The sequence below is a fragment of the Falco cherrug genome, chromosome 11, assembly GCF_023634085.1.
Source record: "Falco cherrug isolate bFalChe1 chromosome 11, bFalChe1.pri, whole genome shotgun sequence".
In the NCBI taxonomy this organism is placed as follows: Eukaryota; Metazoa; Chordata; class Aves; order Falconiformes; family Falconidae; genus Falco; species Falco cherrug.
Window position 1 is genome coordinate 28,376,313 of NC_073707.1, and position 19,142 is coordinate 28,395,454.

The 19,142-nt window shown below is 37.7% G+C and overlaps 1 protein-coding gene across 6 annotated transcripts in view; it reads left to right on the forward strand.

The window, feature by feature from the left end:
* The window catches only part of PHC3 (polyhomeotic homolog 3), a 40,817-nt gene that overhangs the window by 4,101 nt on the left and 17,574 nt on the right, over positions 1-19,142 (forward strand). For 3 of the 6 annotated variants that reach the window (XR_008734524.1, XM_055724042.1, XM_055724038.1), the window contains exons 2-11: positions 1,517-1,664; positions 2,433-2,591; positions 4,018-4,095; positions 5,653-5,811; positions 8,140-8,235; positions 10,857-11,097; positions 12,576-13,453; positions 14,951-15,101; positions 16,178-16,431; positions 17,248-17,404. Coding sequence is in view for 5 of the 6 variants with exons in the window: in XM_055724042.1 (XP_055580017.1) it covers positions 1,539-1,664; positions 2,433-2,591; positions 4,018-4,095; positions 5,653-5,811; positions 8,140-8,235; positions 10,857-11,097; positions 12,576-13,453; positions 14,951-15,101; positions 16,178-16,431; positions 17,248-17,404 (2,299 nt within the window). In the remaining variant the exon portion in view is untranslated. The remainder of the gene's footprint in view (positions 1-1,516; positions 1,665-2,432; positions 2,592-4,017; positions 4,096-5,652; positions 5,812-8,139; positions 8,236-10,856; positions 11,098-12,575; positions 13,454-14,950; positions 15,102-16,177; positions 16,432-17,247; positions 17,405-19,142) is intronic. The other 3 variants (XM_055724039.1, XM_055724040.1, XM_055724041.1) reach the window with 3 other exon arrangements.

The following is a 19,142-nucleotide window of genomic DNA, read 5'->3' on the forward strand; positions in this document are numbered from 1 at the left end:
GAATACCTAGCAGAGCAGGATATGTTGCACATCTCGCTAATAATACATCTAAAATGTGGCTGAGAATGAAGGAAATTAAACATCCAATGTTGTTTTCTTAGGCTAATTTAACTGGTTGCATAACTCTGCTAAAACTAGCTAGACAAGCTGTAGGTGTAAATATTTTGATGTGCTTTTAATGTTCTCTGGAGGAGACAGGAGTTTTTTTCAAGGTACTTTTCATTAATGTTATGTGAAATTAATGTAAAGTGGTTTTAGAAGTAATGCTGTCTTCATTGCAATTGAAGTGGCTAACCCATGTATGTTAACTTGTGCTCTAATGTAGGTAGACAAATGGCATTAATAATGCACAACAGATCTGAGTATTTAACAATAAAGTCCCATTTTTTTCCCTCGGTTCTAATAGTAGGGATCTCTGCTTTTATAGCACGCTTTATTGCCATGAATTTTCTTTGATGTCAAAACATATGCAAGTATGCAATACAATGGTAGGCGTGAGGTCCTTAGGTGACCATACATCTATTAAAGTTCAGATATTCCAAGTGCTCAGGAGCTATGGGATCATGTGCGGTTCTCTGCTTGCAAAGTAGTCATGTTTTGAGAGGTGAAGGTAGCAGCCTGGCAGCGTTGCATTCTGCTTTCAGCTGTGCGAGTTGAAACTCTACTAATTTTGTTCCTGTTTGATGCAGCATCCAATGGGTGGCTTGTTAAGCCACTTGGCAATGCTGATTTTTCCCTAGCACATTGCAGCTCTCGCAACGATTATTTTTCTGAGCCAGCCTTTATTGTAAGAAGGAAACACATTTTCGCCTCCCTTCCCCCCACCCTTTTCTTAACATCCTTTTAAAAGCAATAAACAGCAACTATGCTATTTCCTGTTAATCGTAATACTAATAATGAAAAAGAAACTAAACTAAACACCCCTCATATATTGAGATAGGTGATTCATTTTGGTTTTTAAGATGCTATTTTGGGAGAGAGGTTGTGCTCTGCAAGAAAGGGACATCTCACAACACTGGGGAGGAATCATCAGAGATGCTTAAATAGGTAGTTTCTTCTTTGGCTCTTACTGTATTTTGTGAGGTAGTGCTGTAAAAAGTAAAAGCATTTTTCTCTACATCCTTTCCATCTCTTTCCAAATAGAGCATGCCACTGTTGATTTTTGCCGAGAACATGTTTTGCTCAATGTACAGAGTGGTTAGCCAGCAGTTTCAGTGTTATGCTGTGGGGAAGAGGGATGCAGCAGCACTCCTGTGTAGCTTGCTGGAAATCATGTGTGTATTCCTAAAGTGGTCACCTTTTGCTACTCTTGATGAATCTTAGAAGATTATAAACACATCTCTCAGCAAATTTCATCACACAGTAGGAAATACTACAAATTTCTTCCCCATTTGAAAAATTGTCCATTATTCTATCTCCGCGAAGCTTAGATGTTTTTTATTATTATTTTTTGCCTTTAAAAATCAGTGTGTACTGTCCTTCTGTTTGTGAACTACTTTTATTTCAATTCTGCCAGGCTGGACGAACGCTGCACAGCTATGGAGAATGAACCAAACACAACAACATGTTCTGCGTCTACAACTACTATCACTACCACCTCCACTTCCCGGACACAGCTACCACAGATATCTGTCTACAGCGGCTCTGACAGGCATGCCGTCCAGGTACTGGGCTATGAGGTGCTCTTTCCTGTCCTGTACAGTGCTCTCAAATATAGGCATTGGACAATACTTTACACAGGATTTATTTTTCATTCTTAATTTCTGTTTTCTCAGTATCTGACTTTCTGCTTTTCAGAAGATACTGTTTACAGAAGGGTATCAGACCACTTAAGAATAGTGCAGAGTACAGGCCTGCCTGCCAGATAAGGGAGGGTGGAAATGCTATGCTAGAAAGTTTGGATTTTTTCACCATTCTTAGGGGTAGGGATTATTAATGTAAGCCTTTACAAAATAATGCAAAATTAAAGCTGTTTGTCTGACCAGCGTTGACTACAGGGATCCAGGGGTATCTGTGTGTGTAGCTGCTGCTTTGGGTCCAGCCCCCTGTTGCTGTTAAGTTGGGTCTCCTCAAACTGTACAGTCCATTCCATTGGGTTTGGTAATTGAGTCTCTCACGCGCTATCCTGATCTTTCAAAAAGCAGAACATTGTGTAGGACTTGTGGACAAGAACCTCAGAGGCTTGGATGTTGTGTTATGAATGATGCTGTGATGTCAGCTGATTGTCAGGCTTTCCTTGAAAACGTGAATATATGTATGTTGACTATATTCTGTGACTTGGTTGAAAACAGTGATGGAGCAAGTTCAGTATTACATAATTGATGTGAAAAGAATTTATTTGGTTTTGTTTCCTTGTAAAGGTGAACTTCAGCATCATGTCAGCATGGTGTTTTCTTTATAATTGTAATTAATTACCTACTGATTCACCACAGGTTATTCAGCAGGCCTTGCATCGTCCTCCTAGCTCAGCTGCTCAGTACCTCCAGCAGATGTATGCAGCCCAACAGCAGCATCTAATGCTGCAGACTGCTGCTTTGCAGCAGCAGCACTTAAGCAGTACCCAATTTCAGAGTCTGGCAACTGTACCACAGGTGAGAGTGAAGATTACTGAAAAAGAATGGTGTACTACTTTCTAGAGTAGGGCTACAATTCTAGAGCATTGTCAAACATAATAACAGCTTAAGTGCCTGAGCTTAATGCCTCCCAAGAATTCACTGTTATATTTTAATGGTTTTGTTATTTTTAAATTGTCTCTTCCTCGAAACAGTTGGGAGGATTTTGTCCAGTGTTGTAGATGCTCCAGTAGGCAACCATTCCATGCTTTATTGCATACATTATAATGCATCATGTAAATCATCAAACAGTAATAAAATAAATAGTAAAAATAGACTACTTCAATCTTCATCCCATGTTTTTGTCTAAAAGTTGATGGGGAAATCAATGAATAGCAATGTATCTTAGTGAAATCAAATAAAAATAATGAACATCTGGTATCTTAGTGTGTTTTGCCACACATCTGGCTGCATTATAAGTAATGGCAAAATTAAATTTTAACTCTTGAGTGTGGAAGTGCAGGAAGTCAATGACATTTAATTTCTGAAGCAGAGCTTTTAACATTAGTGAAAACTGGAGGAGACCCATTTTGAAAACTCAAGCAGTGGAAGGATTTCCTTTGACTTCAGATTGAGAATACTGTCTCACAGAGATAGGTGGTGGTTAGTGACTGTACACATGGAAATGCTAAAAGAGAGTTAAAGACTTCAGGAGCAGGGCTGTTTATTGGCAGAACTGGGACTGACTCTTCTGTGTGCCTGGCTTTTTCTTCTATACCTTTACCATTAGATCGTGGTAATATATTGATTTGTCATTCTTTTTGTGACAGAACTGTGTGTGCATATGCAGTTACTGAGACAGAGCAAAGAAAATCAGATTGGGGAAGTCTAAGAAGTTAGGTATGCAGTCTGTTAACACAGAAACTGAAATCACTGTCCCTGTATTGATCTGAAGGGCTGGAATGGCGTAGTTACAGACATTAGATGTGCATACATAAATTACCATTCTAGAATATGAGGATGTTCTTTACAGCATTGATAAAGTTTGTTTTATTTTTAGAGGATTCTAATCATAGTAAAAATTATGATGTGAGTTTTAATAATGACGGTTTTTAATGATGTCACATTTTAAGTTCTGAGCACCCTAGGTGTAGTGAGCTGATCAGTTCCATCATTACCAGTTTGATAGGTTTTACCTCTGATAGTTTTTGTGCAAGTCTTGATCTGCAAGAATCAGAGTGCCTGAAATTGGGTAGGAATTCAAGGCATTTAGCACCTTGCAGATAGCATTCCATGGTGCAGAGTGCACTTTGCTGAAAACTACTTCCACTGAGTAAAGTTTTTACTGTTAACTTAGAGAAAAGGTAATGGTAGAGAGGGATGTTTCTAATGGTTTATGCAATAATATGAACATCACGTAAACACTTTTTGATTTCAATATTTGACACATATTCTTGCTGTTTAGGCAAGCCTGTCAGGTGGGAGGCAATGCACTTCCCCCACTGGGAGTGTCACTCAGCAGTCAAGCATGTCGCAGACCTCGGTACGTAACTGAACAAAGACCTCCATCCATTCTCAACCCCTCTCGGTTATTATATAACTACCTGGAAAAACAGGAAAAGTTTTAGTATTTAAATTTGCATAGTTAAAAGTAGTATTACAGAAAGAGTAAATAGAAGTATGATGAGTCTGTAGTAAGTGTTGGCTGTGCTTCCAGTGTCCGCCGTAGTTGCTGGCCTGTGTTGGAGGCTTCCCTGCTCCCAGCCTCATCTTGGTGCTCCGAGGGGCAGCTCCTCAGTCCACAAGCACTAGTGACTGTTCAGACCGCTGCAGGAGTCACTCCCTGAGCTTTCATCTCTCACATGATTTCTTACTGGATTTGTCACATTAGTTTCTTTATTCAGGGCACTATCGTAGGTTAAAATTGTAACTGTGTATCAGTGATTGAAGAGCACCACATCTAAAGAATCCAAGTCAGTGCTCACATATATATCTTTATGAAACTGATCATATGTAACGTTCATTCTTTTATTGATATCATCTTTTATCATGCATCTTTTATGCACTTTCAATTATTTCATCCATATTCTAGGCATGTGCTCAGGTTTCAGTTGTTAGCAGCTCTGTGTTCAGTTCATGCTGTATTTCTTTAAGCGGCATCTTCAGACATGTAATTTGCACAGGCCGTTATGTACACTTACACAGTTGTCTTGAGTAGGACTTTGTTAGTCCTACAGACATCCTGCTTATTAATCATGCCCTTAAGCTGTTCATGACTTCAGTGCATAGCTTCAGTGATTCAACTATATATATTTTTAAGCTCTCATAGCATTGCTTTGGCTTACAGTTGTTAGAAGTAAAATCCTTAATTCATTACGTTTAGGAGGGAAAGTCTTCAAAGATGTCTGATGTTAAACTAACAGAATAATTGGGCTGGGATTTTTCAAGGAAATCTTTTGAGTAAGTGATGAAAAAGAGCTGGGCACTTAACTCTGTTAGACTGGTTAGAGGGAAAAAAAAGAAAAAAACAAACCCACAACCACTCTTGTTTGAGAAGATGCTAAAGAGCAATTGTTGAGGAGCATTTAATAGGAGATTGTAGAAAGTTTTAGTCTCCAGTCATTTTTAAATATGCATATGTGGAATGAGGAATCAAAGTCTGTATGTGGTGGCACAAAGAAGTGTCCTGATCAGTTTGCATAACAAGCATAATGGAAGATATCAGTCCAGTCAGATAATACAAACATTTAAAGATGCTTAAATATTAAAATTCAGGTATTTTTCTTAAAATATTGCAAGCTCATGCTACATGTCCTATAAATGTGTATTTCTGAGGTATGTTTTTCAGACTTTATAAAATCATTGTTTATACTCTTAACTGGTTATTATTATTTGCTGCAAAACAGTTGCTTGCAGTTTAAGAATGGAAGTGTACAATCTTGCCAGAATCTAGTTTTGTGCTGATTGGCTCAATATATTTTTGATATTTTTACAGTTCAGAGATTTCAGCTGCCCCTGCCATTTTTGTCAAAGGCTTTCTGGCTTTAGACCTTAGGATGAATGAATTTCCATGACAGAAGCAATATTTTTGTTTCCTTAGATTAACCTCTCCACCTCTCCTACACCTGCACAGATAATAAGCCGTTCACAGACCTCCAACACCACTAGCAGCAGTATTACCCAACAGACTATGTTGCTGGGGAGCACCTCTCCAACCCTGAGTGCCAGCCAGGCTCAGATGTATCTCCGAGCTCAAATGGTAAGTTTTGATTACAATTTTTAAAGCTTGGGTTTGGTCTGTCCCTGTCATTTTCCCTGCCCTGCCCCCCCAAAAGGTCCCCAAGCAACCCCACCTGAACCGTTTCAGTTCTTGCTTTGTTTCTATAAATTATTTGCAAGTATTTTTCTTTAGTTTCAGTGAGCATTGAGAATTTAGTCACTAATTTGTGAATATGTGTCTTCTGAAACACCGTAGACATCACAAGTTAAAGAACTGCCGTAGCTTAGTTTTCTGGTGAAGTTTGCTTAAGTGTGTTTAGCGTGGTTGTACTACAGTTACGAAATTGATCAAACATGGGAAAAATAGAAAAAGAGTGCCTGTCTTTTCAGGCTATGTGGAAGGGCTTACTGGAGTTTGTTTATATTCAGGCTAGATTGTTTTCCCTAGCACTGGTAACATTCAGAGTTCTAACTCCTATTCAAAATTTTCTTATGTTTAACTAAGACTATGCTGTGTGTTATTGTCTCTAGGATTGAGTTAGATACATAGCTTTCATTCCCTTCAGATTCATGTGAAACTCATTAGATTCCTGCAATTTCCTGTCAATACAGCATTTGTGTTTCCTAATGGGCAACTTTGAAAAATCTGTTTGGGTGGTTTTTTTCTCCTCATTGATTTATTTAGTACTCTCTCTAGTGCATTTCATATGAATTGAACCTTACATTCTGTGTGGGATTTCATAGAAATTACTGAAGTTGTACATGAATGTGCAGGTACCAACCAGTACTTGGTAAAGGCCAAGGACTCTTATGCCTTGTGTGAGTTAGTGACCAGACCTTTTTAGTGTTATGTCCAACTACATGAAATAAAAGAACCGCTGTTACACTGCACCGAGATTTGAGCCAGAGGTCCATGACTACAGTGGTTATAAAATTAGATACAGGCATGAGTTCTTGCAGGAACTGCACCTATGAAGTATGTTTGGGGAAAAAAAGATCCTTTGTTCTTTTTCTGAGGTTGTTCTTAGGCATGTACAGCAATACTGTTACGCTATGTTGAGTTTTTCCTTTAGCTATTATTTTCCTGCATGTTTATGGAAAAAGCAGTATAACTTGAGGGTAAGGAGTTAAAGATTTAAACACCTGTTTATCCGTTTGCCAGTGAAAGGATTTCTTGTGTCTGGTTTGCAAGCAAAGCTAGATGCTGAATCCGCCTAAGTACTATTTAACGGGACAGGAATTACAGACTCGTTTCATGTCACTGCCTTTCAATATGTGTTAACAACTTAGTAGCTGAAGCAATACGAGGATGACGTTGCTGGTTTTTGTAGCAGCAGTCTCTCTCAATGACGTGGATTATTGATAGAGTTTTCCTATGCACTTACACTAAAATTTCATTGAGACTCTCAATGTCAAATCCCATGTTTATCTGAGTAACAGCTTTACACTCCAGTTTTCAGTTTCAAAAGAGAAACTTACCCTGTTTGTTTCTGATTAGAATGGTGTTTATTGCAAGGCCATTTTGCTACCCTCTGTAGTTTGAGCATTATACCTGTCTTTCAGTGTTTCTAGCTAACATACTAGACATCATGTATTTTTCTTCATCATCATGACCTTTCATTTTTCTGTGAGAAGGTCAGCTCTTATCTCTGGCTAGCTCATAATAACATCTTCATCACCACTCAATTCAATCCCAGATAAAAACCTTCATGTTTTCTTCTTAGCTGCTCCTTGCAGTTGAGATCTCTTTAAAAATATGGAAGATTAACTGATGGCCTCTTTGCAAAGCCTTCCTTAGAGCTTGTCCTTGCTATATTGCCTATAAAGAAATTAATGATAGTTGCTGGTATTCTGAAGTTAGTGATTTCAGGTTGGTTGTATGATACCTGTTCTCACTATGAAACTTAGCATAGTTAAAGTTCATATAACAGCTTTGCCTATTAAACAACATTTTGACAGATTGGAAGGTCTAAATTCTCTTTCTTTAATATAGTAGATACTGGGCTGCTGTCTTGACTTTTTGTGCCTCTGTTTCACTCATTTGTAATATTGGAGGGGAAGTCCTCTTAAAATGTTCGTATGAAAGATGATGTGTGTGTGTATATATATGAAAGATTGTTCTCAATATGTAGAACAAATATTGTACGTTATTATATTTATAATTTTATGTTATTATCATTTAGTTTTATTTGCTTAAACTACCATGATAAATGTGCTTTGAGAAGTTCATCTAAAAGTAAAAAAATAAATCTTAGAAGCGGTACATCCCTACATGTAAGTTTTGTGTATCTCTTAAAAATTCTGCGTTTCTTTCGCATATTTTCAAAGTTTCGGTCTGTTACCAAATATTTTTTTCTTGCTTAAACAGCTTATTTTTACTCCTGCAACCACTGTGGCTGCTGTCCAGTCTGACATTCCCGTTGTCTCATCTTCCTCATCTTCGTGTCAGTCTGCAGCTACTCAGGTGAGCTTGTGTAAATTTATTAAAGGTATGTCTACTAGAGTGGGCCAAAACTGAAAAGTAAGGGCACATTGTGCTTAGGTTTACTTATAAAAACTACTAATGGGTACTGGTTATGTACAACTTCAGTGTCTTTGGTTTGCCATTGTCTCACGTTTAGCGGTGATCATGTTATATGTAAAGTCTGGATCCTGGATATGACATTTTAGGTCTTTGTAATTAGCTCTTGTCTTTATTGCCTTGAATAACTTAATGTTATCAGCTGAACTTGTGTTAGCTTTTCACTGCTCAACATATTTGTTTATCATCTGGAAAAAATACACATAATTGTACAGATGGCTACAGAACGTATTAATCACAGTCTTCTGCTGTGGAAAGTGAACATTAATCTAACAAAATTATGCTCTCATGAGAGACCTCTTCTGTTTTAGCAGTTTCTTTAAAAGCCTTTGATAAATGGGCCTTGTTTAGAAACCTTTCAGAAATGCCAGTAAATTATACCTGTTGAATGTTCTCTGACCTTACGTTTGTTCACCCCTTCAGAAGATTCTAATAGATTTGAAGACCTTAAAGATGTGTCACTGTTCTGAGATAATGGTACATCATTGAAGCCTGCCTTCCCTTTGTTTTTCCAGTAGGTGCGTGAGGCGGGCAGAGCTTGCTGGAATCCAGCTGTGTATTTATGCAGGTTGTTGTTCAGCAAGCTCACAATGTTAAATTCATCAGTTGAACCTTTGTTGAAAAGACAGATGATTGCTCCTTCAGTCTTGGAGTTATCATGCCTCATTATCCCTTATCACAGCTGCCTCTCCTCCAGATCCTGCAGATCAAGTTTGAAAGTGCAGAGAGGTTACTGGACAGGCTAGTAGCTTTTTGTATCTTAGTCTTCTGCATTCAAGTTAGAGATGTCAATAAAGCCCATCATCACTTTACAGTCCTGGTCCTTCTGTACTGCAGTGTTCTAGAGGACCACTTTGCATAAGTCTGCCTGGCTGTGCAGCTTCCTGAGGCGTGGCTGCAGAGGGACAGTAGAATCTCACCCCAGACCACAGAGCATTATTCAGTCAAATGAGCTGCTGTGGTCTCTGCCCAACTCAAACCGTTCCTCTCCCCTCTCAATGTTCAGCACTGCCCTATTACCAGATGTTGTTAACCTTGGTTGTCTGGTAGTTTCTGTAGCAGCAATGACATTGCAAAGATCCTCTTTCATCCGTAGTCAGTGATGCAATGGAAAGCCTTTAACACTGGTACCCTTTATTTTTCTTACCTTGTGATAAATACATCCTTGGCGTTTCAGTTAGCTGGGTTTAGAGAAACGGCTTTGTTTACTATATAAGCAAACCTGAGCAAGTAGGCAATGCCAGTTAATAAGAAAAAGATACATTTAGTTATATACATAGGTTGTATATTACACTTAGCCAAGTGTGAAGGTACAGTAGTGATCTCTCAGTATCATCTTCCATGTAAAATTACCAGAGAAACTAAGAAGTTCATCAATGAATAGCAGTGTCTCAATGACACACCCCTAACATGGCCTGTTAGGTGAACTGATACTTCTCTCCTACTTATTCTTCTTCCCTTCTGCTTTCATATTTTTTTCTTTTCATATGTGTCACCCACATGTATGATCTGGGCACCGCTGATTAGTTACCTTACCTGTTAAGGTGTGCTGAAGGTTGATCTGTACTCATAGAGATGGGATTGCAGTAAGTGCCTGATGCATGCTATTAAGGGAAAAAAGTACTGTTGTCTTCAGAATGGAATTTGAATGCATCCTGTAGTAACACACTGAATAGTGAGAAGTAAAATGTAAACTAGCTGTTCATTATATAAGTACTACCTGTTGAATGAAGAAGGAATTATGTAATCAAAATAGTGGATGGTGATAATAATTAGTCCTCTTTTTCATGTAAAGTATGTAATTTAGTGCTATGAGGGTAGTCTTTATCCTTGAAAATAAAATTCTAGCTCTCGTTTTCCCTTGGAAAGCTGGGATCATTATGTACGGAACCTGGCTGTGATATAAGAGACATTCATGAAAATAATCACCGGTTTGCATTTCAGAAGGCAAACCTTTTGTTTCATGTGACACTGGAGGTGTCATGATTAAAAGGTACATTAATATCACTGTAGAAATAAAGGGATCAGGTTTGATAAGACACAGATAACATACAGCAGATTCTGGTCCCGCTGACTACCTGAGGCTCTGGTTTATGTTAGTCTCCAGAGGCATACTGACAGACCACTGCACTAATGCAGCATCTGATAAAAAAGAAATTGCATTTGCTTAAGATGTTTTATGTTATTCACTTTGAAGGCACAATAAAAGAGAAAATGTAAGTTTCAATTCAAATTAGTGTAACAAACGTTTTCCATTCTTTTTAAAGTTCAATAAAAGTCTCCTGTATTTTCTTTATCACTGAAGTAATTTAAGATCCCTATTCCTCTCAAAATTTTGGGGCTTAAAAGATACTTTGATATGCAGATTTTTAGCTTCTCATGTATTTTGATCATGCGGGATGAGAAGCATTACTTAACTTTTTTTTTCTTTGCTTGTTATGCCTGAGTGTTTGTCACAGATGTTTATATGGTTTGCATTTTTTCGTGTTTTGCTTATTTCCCAGGTTCAGAACTTGACGTTGCGCAGTCAGAAGTTGGGTGTATTGTCAAGTTCACAGAACGGCCCACCAAAGAGCAGCAGTCAAACTCAGTCATTGTCCCTCTGCCCCAATAAACCTATAACCAGTTCCAAGGGCAGCCAGCCAGATCACTCAGAAACCAACAGAAAAGGCGAGAGCCCAACTCCAGAGTGTCGGAGTACACCAGTCACACGGACATCAAGCATACATCACTTAATAACACCAGGTGGGATGAAAATGGAGCTATAAGGAAGTTATTTTAATTAAAGGTTATTTGTAAGTTATGGTTCTGGTAGAATCTAGTGCTGTCTGACTGGGTTCTTCTAGATATTCCACATAAATAGAGTTTAATATTTAATAGTAAACTTACTTATTTGTTGATTTTGGATGTTACACAGGATTTTGATTTAGCGCGATGATACAGCAATGTTCCTAAATCACAATATAGCAACTGCAATACGCAGTTGAATCACAGTACAAACATGATTCTCTCTGTATGCTCATTGTCAAGACATGTCATCCCTAGTCTCTGGGAAGTAGGGTGTGGGTTGAAACCACCCCAAGCCTCTTGCTGTCATCAAAATCTTAATTTGATGGTCATTGATATTTTTCTTTTTTTTTCTTGCTGTCTTGTCTGTGTCATCAGAATGTTCTTAAATCAAGTACTTTTATAAATCCATAGCTAATGGTGTCCCAGAATCTTGCTATTTAGTATTAAGAGATAAATCAAAATAAATCTGCAGTTAGTTAGGTAGACATTTACATTGCAATGTATTTGCGTTTTAGCTTCCTTATTTTGAAAGAGTAAGGGTAGTCTAGACACTTGGTCTGAATTTTGTGGAATTTAGTTTGGCTTAAATGGCAGCTTTTAGAGAAGGGGTAAGACTGAGGCAGGCATTCTTGAGGTATTGAGCCCTAATGCTCTTAGAACTTTTGTAAGGAAAACATCCATCTTCACTAGAAGAATAAATAATAAAAAAGGCAACATAAATGAGTTGTTTCTCAAGTGGAGAAGACAGAAAAAGAAGGAGTTTACATGTGGAGGAAAATACGTGTGCATGGTGCTGTAAGGAATTAGTAATGAGTCACTGGTTCGCTTAAATATGTCACCTCTAGAAGCTGCACTATTTTTAGATTCATACCTTTCAGTTTATGTGTTCAAGTTCAAGCAAATACTATGAAAGGTTTTGATTCATACTGAACTCTTGGAATTTTTAGTCTCTTAAAATCATATTACCTAAACTTTAACTTAGCAGTTATCAACAAATCCTGTTGATCGTGAGAGGTGTATCTCTTCCATTCCAGTCTGTTTCAAAGAAAAGGTTAAATCCATTTGAAGTTGCATGAAATTGTTAAAAAAGTGAAGGCTGGATCAGCAGTAATCTCAGAACTAGCACCAAAAAGATAAGTTTGGATACTTTTATATAGAAAACACATATATGTGTGTATATATGGAAAAAGCATGGCTATGTTCCTGTATTCATTGCTGCATTTTGCTTTGGAACTTAACATATAACCCTAGTGAATTGTTCTTGTGTACTATATGCTGTCAAAGAAGGTATTTCTAAACATGGATCTGAAGGGCTGAAAAAGTTGTGCCAGTCTTACTCTAAAGTAAAAACTTGCTTTCTTTTAATATTTTTGTAATGTTCTCTGGACTTAAAGAAATAAATACTAATTTTTACTTTCCCCCCCTCCTCACAGCTTCGTATTCTCCATTGCAACCTCATTCACTAGTGAAACATCAGCAGATCCCACTTCATTCACCACCTCCAAAGATTTCCCATCATCAGCTGATACTGCAACAGCAGCAGCAAGTCCAGCCAATTGCACTTCAGACTCCTTCGGGTCAGGACCCCCCTCCGTCCCAGCACTGTCTACCACTCCCAAGCCATGGTCTTCCTCCGGCTTCCAGCAGTGTCCAGTCTCATTGCTCACCGATTCACATCCATCCTCCGCCTCTAACACTGTCTCCTACTCCATCCCAGTCAGCTCAGCAGTCAGTAGTGGTATCCCCTCCACCTTCTCACTCCCCTAGTCAGTCGCCTACAATAATTATTCACCCTCAAGCACTTATTCAGTCACAGGCAAACTCCCTTGTGCCGACAGCTCTTCAGGCAGAGCAGTCTGCTCCTCAGCAAACTACTACCAATCCAGTTCGACCAATTGCACAGCCACTTAATCTTCCGTCGCACCTTCCGCTTCCATCTTCCCCCGCTGTACATATAGGGTCGGTAGATCAGCCCAGCTTAGTTTCCCCAGGCCAACAGATTGTGTCCTCGACACCACACCAGCAATATTCAGCCTTGCAGTCCACACCCATCCCTCTTGCAGCTCCTCCTCAGCTGTCAACATCTTCAACCCAGATCCAACAACTGCCATTGCAGTCTGTGCAGTCTTTACAAGTGCAGCCTGAAATCCTGTCCCAGGGCCAGGTTTTGGTTCAAAACACTTTGGTTTCTGAGGAAGAGCTTCCTGCTGCAGAAGCTTTGGTCCAGCTGCCATTTCAAACTCTTCCACCACCACAGACTGTTGCAGTAAATCTTCAGGTGCAGCCATCGGTACCGATTGAAACTCCAGTGGTAAGTGGTACTATTGCAGTCCTTTATTCTTTATCCTTGGCTTCTCTAAAGAACTGGTCCATTGACCAGAGGGAGCTAAACCACATGCTAGACAGAGGACCAGAAGAAACCTATTGATTACAGAAGTGAGCTTTAAGAAAACAATAAGACATTTTCCTCTTCTTTTTTTTTTTTTCTTTTTTCTTTCTATAATGGATCATCAGTCAAAAATATCAACGAAGAATCATGAAAGTGCAACTTTTGGACTTTCTTATCTAAAATGTTATCTCTTAATGACATTGCAGCATATCTGAAGTTAAAAAAGCAAGTAAATATAGATCAACACTTACATCAAAATGAATTTTGATAAATACATCATATGGACTGTAAGCTTTTATCTTATTATATTAATTATATTAATATAATATTATATATTAATATAAATATAGGCAATCAAAATTTTGAGTAGGAGAATCATCTGTAGTGAAGGTGTGTAGCAGATTATTAAGATAATAGAGTTCTGGATAGTTAATTTTGTACTACCATTGAAAAGATGCTTTTCATAAAAGAATAGGGGAATTTTTGATGCTGTGTTCCCCATCACTGCTATTTAATGTAGTTCAGTGTTAGTCTCAGATGTCAGCAGTTCGCAACTGAAGGTTTCGGCTTCACTTGCCCTGAACTGGAATCACGTACAGTGAAATAAAATGATATATAATGCTGACATTTGAGATAGCATTATGAGATCAACATGAGCAAAAGAATCAACAACTCCTGTAGGCTTTTATCAGGTTGCCAACAGGTTAAGGAAGTAAGGTGTCCTATTCATTTTTAATTTATATTAGTCATTTTATATATATATATATATATGTATAGTATATATAAAATATGGTAATGGTAATCTCAACTCTCTGATATTTCATGTAGAAATTGGGCCAAAGAGTAGAAGCCAGGTTTGCTTTTGACAAGGTTTTTTAGTGTTTTACATAGTAATCTGCTAAACTTGCTGTCAGTAATTCACATAAATTTAATAGTTTTGAGGAAAATACCTTTTAATTTCTTATTACCACTAGTGTTTGATGGTCTTGGTGTACTCTTCTGAAATACTCAGTTTGATTAGACTGCGCTATAAAATAGAGAACAATTTGCAGATTTGTCATTATGATAGAAAGCTTGCATTTTGCAGAAGTGTTTAAATAGCTATAAGTGTGTGTGCAAATAAAAATACAGTAAACTATAAAAATAAGACATTGAAAATATCAGGTTCTCTGGTCTGTTTGGTAGGAGAAGTGTGCCTCTTCATATTTTGCTATTTGTAAAAATACTTTAATTTTGCTCTCATAGACATTGTGATGTCCCCAGAGTTCATTGTTTTGTATGCAGTTTGGAAACTAGTATTTTATTAGAAAGTTAGCATATTTTCACTGGTAATTTATTTTAAGAACTGTATTTATGCAGCTCTTTTAAGGTATTAAGATAGAATGGAAATCTCTTTAAAGCATAGTTTGTTGGATGCAGATTTACCAAGTGGAGAACGTATGCGAAGAAGAGATGCCAGAGGAATCAGATTGTGTCCATATGGCTAGAACACCTACGCCACCCACTTTGTCTCCACCAGCCATAACCTTGGGGAATGGCGAGGCACTTAATTCAGAAGATCCTTTGTCAGGTGAGAACAAATGCCAAACTAAGGTAGCTGTTCTGCTTAGAAACTTAGACTAGTTATTGATGTTTTAAAATAAAAACCTGTTATTTTGATCTGGTTTATAATTTAGTGATAATGTTTTTTAAGTAAAAGAAACTGTATGAAATATATTAGAAATCCATGCGATAGAACAAGTGATTCAGTCCCAAAGGTGTAGCTTATATGTGTATTTGGATAATATGTAGCATGGAAAATGCTTATTTGAGCTCCTTAGCATGTACTTTTATACTAAAATCTTAACAAAAGTGTCAATCTCCAGTTAATCTTTAAGTGATAGCTGTGTGATACGGGCAAAATATGCTGACTGATCTGGTGTGAGACTGATTTTGCAGAATCAGGGTCAGCAATCTGAAGTTGCTGTCAGAACGGCTGACTACACTGAATGATTCTTTTTGGCACCTTTGGTTTTTTTACCTGCCACAGTAAGGAGCTGTTCTACTGCAAAAGCTACCAATGACAATTTTTCTTTTTCGGTGAAGTATAAGATAGACATTGCTGTATCAAATGTTGTCCTCCAAACTAATGAAGCTTTCCTGATGTGCTAAATATACAAATATATACTCTATATATGTTGTAGTGGGGGTGTATGTCAATATATATGCTATATATATAACTGGGTGCTTAGTGGCTTGATGTTGTATATGCTTGTGACCATGCAGGTTGCTGAGGCTCAAAGCATTCCTGAAAATCAAATTCTCTCTAGAAATACCTCAGGTGCTCAGTCTTGAGAATCCAGTGTTTGAAAATACTGTTTTCTGCTTTTGACTTATGAACTTGTGATTTGTGTAGGTAATTAATGGCCAGCTATGCTTATAGTTAGTAGGTACTGAGTAATGTTTACATGAGAACTGTTCATTAGTGGAATCGTTTGTCAAGGAAAACCATCTTGTTTAGAAGGTAACTATAGTGAAAAAAACTCCAGGGAAACACCTATGCTACAGGATGATGGGTGTGCTTATCACCTCTTATTTTTAGAATTCTGAGCCAATGGTTGGACATAAGTGAAAAAATTTAACATACTTTATTGGGTTTTCTTTCAGAACATGGGGGACTACCTTCAGTGACATCATCAGTCAGTGCCTCAGTAATTAAATCTCCGTCTGATCCTTCACATGCTTCTATTCCACCACCACCTCTTTTGCTTCCAGCAGCAACAACAAGGAGCAACAGCACATCAATGCCCAATAGCATTCCCAGCCTAGAAAATAAACCTCCACAGGCTATTGTTAAACCACAGATCCTGACCCACGTTATTGAAGGCTTTGTGATTCAGGAGGGGTTAGAGCCATTCCCTGTAAGTATAGAAGTCGCTATGGATTTTTTACTACTAATTTTTGAAGCAAACTATTCTTAACAATGATGTTTTTGTGGCTAGTAGCTGTTTAGATCTTGGATAATTTTTGTAATGTTGATTTTGACCTTTTTCCCACTGATTTGGTAACCTGTTTCTTACAGCATCCATTATACTTGTGTTCAGTTTGTATTGTCTTATGTATATAATTGGAATCCAGGCTACTGTTTGGCTTGCAGCTATCACTGGATCACAAGGGACTAAGTGAAAACAGAGACACGGTTGAGTAGATAGGCTATATCCAGAGATAAATATAGACTGTGACTTTTAGGCTACCATTTGCAATAACTTTATTTACTCTATCTCCTAGATACCTTAATTTACACCTCTGAGGTGAGTCTGTTAAAATTCTGAAATGTTAAAATTTTGTTGTTTAAAGCACTGGCAGGCCTTGATGTGATTAGTACTGTGCCTGGTAAGAATTACTGCTGTTAATTTTAAATCCACACTTGGACAGTTTAAAACCTATGAGCCTGCCTTATTAACTAATTTAATGTGTATCTCATTTTCTCATTCCTTCATTTCTCTAGGCATAATGTGTTTCTTCCTTTATTAAATATAATTGCAAACTCCGTAGAGCAGGAGTGAGTCTTTGTATTTGAGAAATGGTATTTAGAGCTTTGCCACTATATAATAATGAATCATTGCTACAGAATAGAAACTGTGATTCAAGTCTCAGTTACAACTGCTAAGTCGCAAATACTATTTTCATTATTCATTGTTCCGTTAATCACTGTTGCTTTGCTTTTATTGCAATAGGTAAGTCGTTCATCTTTGCTGGTAGAACAGCCTGCAGAAAAAAGATTGCTAGTGGAGGGTCAGATCATGAGTGTTGTGTGTGTTGAATCAGACTTGCAGAATACAAAACATGCAGACAACTCATCGGACACAGAGATAGAGGATATGATTGCAGAAGGTTTGTAGTTTTTGTTTAAATACCCATTTATTTTTTTTCCCCTTCAGTTCTGTATGTATTACAGAATCCCATCCTGTCTGTACTTCTGGAATTCTTCTCCAGTCTTTACACTGTCTCTAATAGAAACTATTCTCAAATGTTTTTTACTAGCTACACATCATAACAGCAGCTGCTGTGGATGCACACAAATGTCAAGAAACTATGAACTTGTCCTGCTTAGAATCCAATGGTCTCTGGCATTAAGTCGTGAGCTTAATTGAGTTCCCCATGCAGTATCTGACATAATCGTCATAGTGGATTTTTTTAGAACTCGGCAATCAACTGTTCTGGATCTGTTGCACCACTATTACTGTAGATAGCTTTGTGAGTGTTATGAAATGGAAATTAAACCATGGCCTGGCCCAGAAAAGCCAAGTTATTCTTTAACTCACATTTTTTTATAAATTCATCCAAGATTTGAAAGTCTGGAATTTTTCAGCTGTCCCTGGATTTTCTCTTCCACAGCTTGAGCAATTGCGCAGGAGCTGGTTTTAATTTTTTTAAATTTGTCTTAATGCAACTTTTAGTTTCATTCTCTTAAAATAGTTCTTTCCCCTCTTTCATATCAAACTGTAGCGAGCAGAGTGAGAAGGGACAAATACAGTGTCTGCTAGTGCCACAGGTCTGTATTGGGGAAGTGGCTGGAAAAAGTCAGGACAGCGTGACCTGAGCAGTAGCAATTGTCACCATAGCTGTGCTTCACAGCTTCCCGCTCCAGGCATTGTAAATTGCCACTTAATTAAAAGCATCTGTCCCTCTGATCTCTTCTCACAGGAACTTTCAAGACAGCAACATGATAGCAGTTACTGGCTGTGGTTTCTGCCGTGAATGGTACTGAAGTGCAATAGGGCAGTTGGCTGTATCCATTGTGTATCTCAGCAAAAAATTAGCTCAAAATTCAGTCTTTTAGATTATTAGATTCTGATACATTATTTTTTACCACAGAGATTTATATCCGGTACTGCTTATGAGCATATTGGGTCAGACCCGAGTCAAGGATTGCAGACAAGGTAAAAAGCTTGCCTTAAAAAGCATTACAAATTCAAAAAGAGTATTTGTTGGTAGTGAAATCAGGTAAATACGGTTGGAATTTTTGCTTAAGGCTGATTCAGTTTACCACTCAGGCAATATGTATCTCTTATATATGTCTTAAAGTTAAGAGTATATTTTTACTTGTAGCACTGATTTTTAGTAGGAACTGGTTTAGCTTGGAAGCACATTACGGAAAGGAAGTATCAGTGGGTTGCAGTCCTCCTGCGTGTTGATGCAACAACACCTGTGCAAAGTTGTCAGGAGCTGTGGAAACTGTGCCTGAAAAATGAAACATAAACCAGAATTTCCTAAATTGTGGCTGATTATATGAGTGCATTTACTAGTATATCTCATAGTCCAGAGCTCTTCCTAAATTTGCAGTAACAGCCTAGTTTAGGCAGTGGCAGATACTCAAAGTGCTTTGCTTTGTAACTGTAACTTTTGATTATTTTGTAATTAAGTTGTCTACAAAGAAAAGTAAAGAAACAATTTTTACGGAGTCCATTTCTTAAATATATTAAACAATATTCTACTGTAAAATAATTTGAGGCCCATACCTTATTCTTCACAAGCCTTCACATAGGCATGGCAGACTAAATTTTAGAAGGCAAGCATCTGGCATATTAAATAGTGGAGGCTTGCAGTGTGACTGGAAGTTTTCTAAATC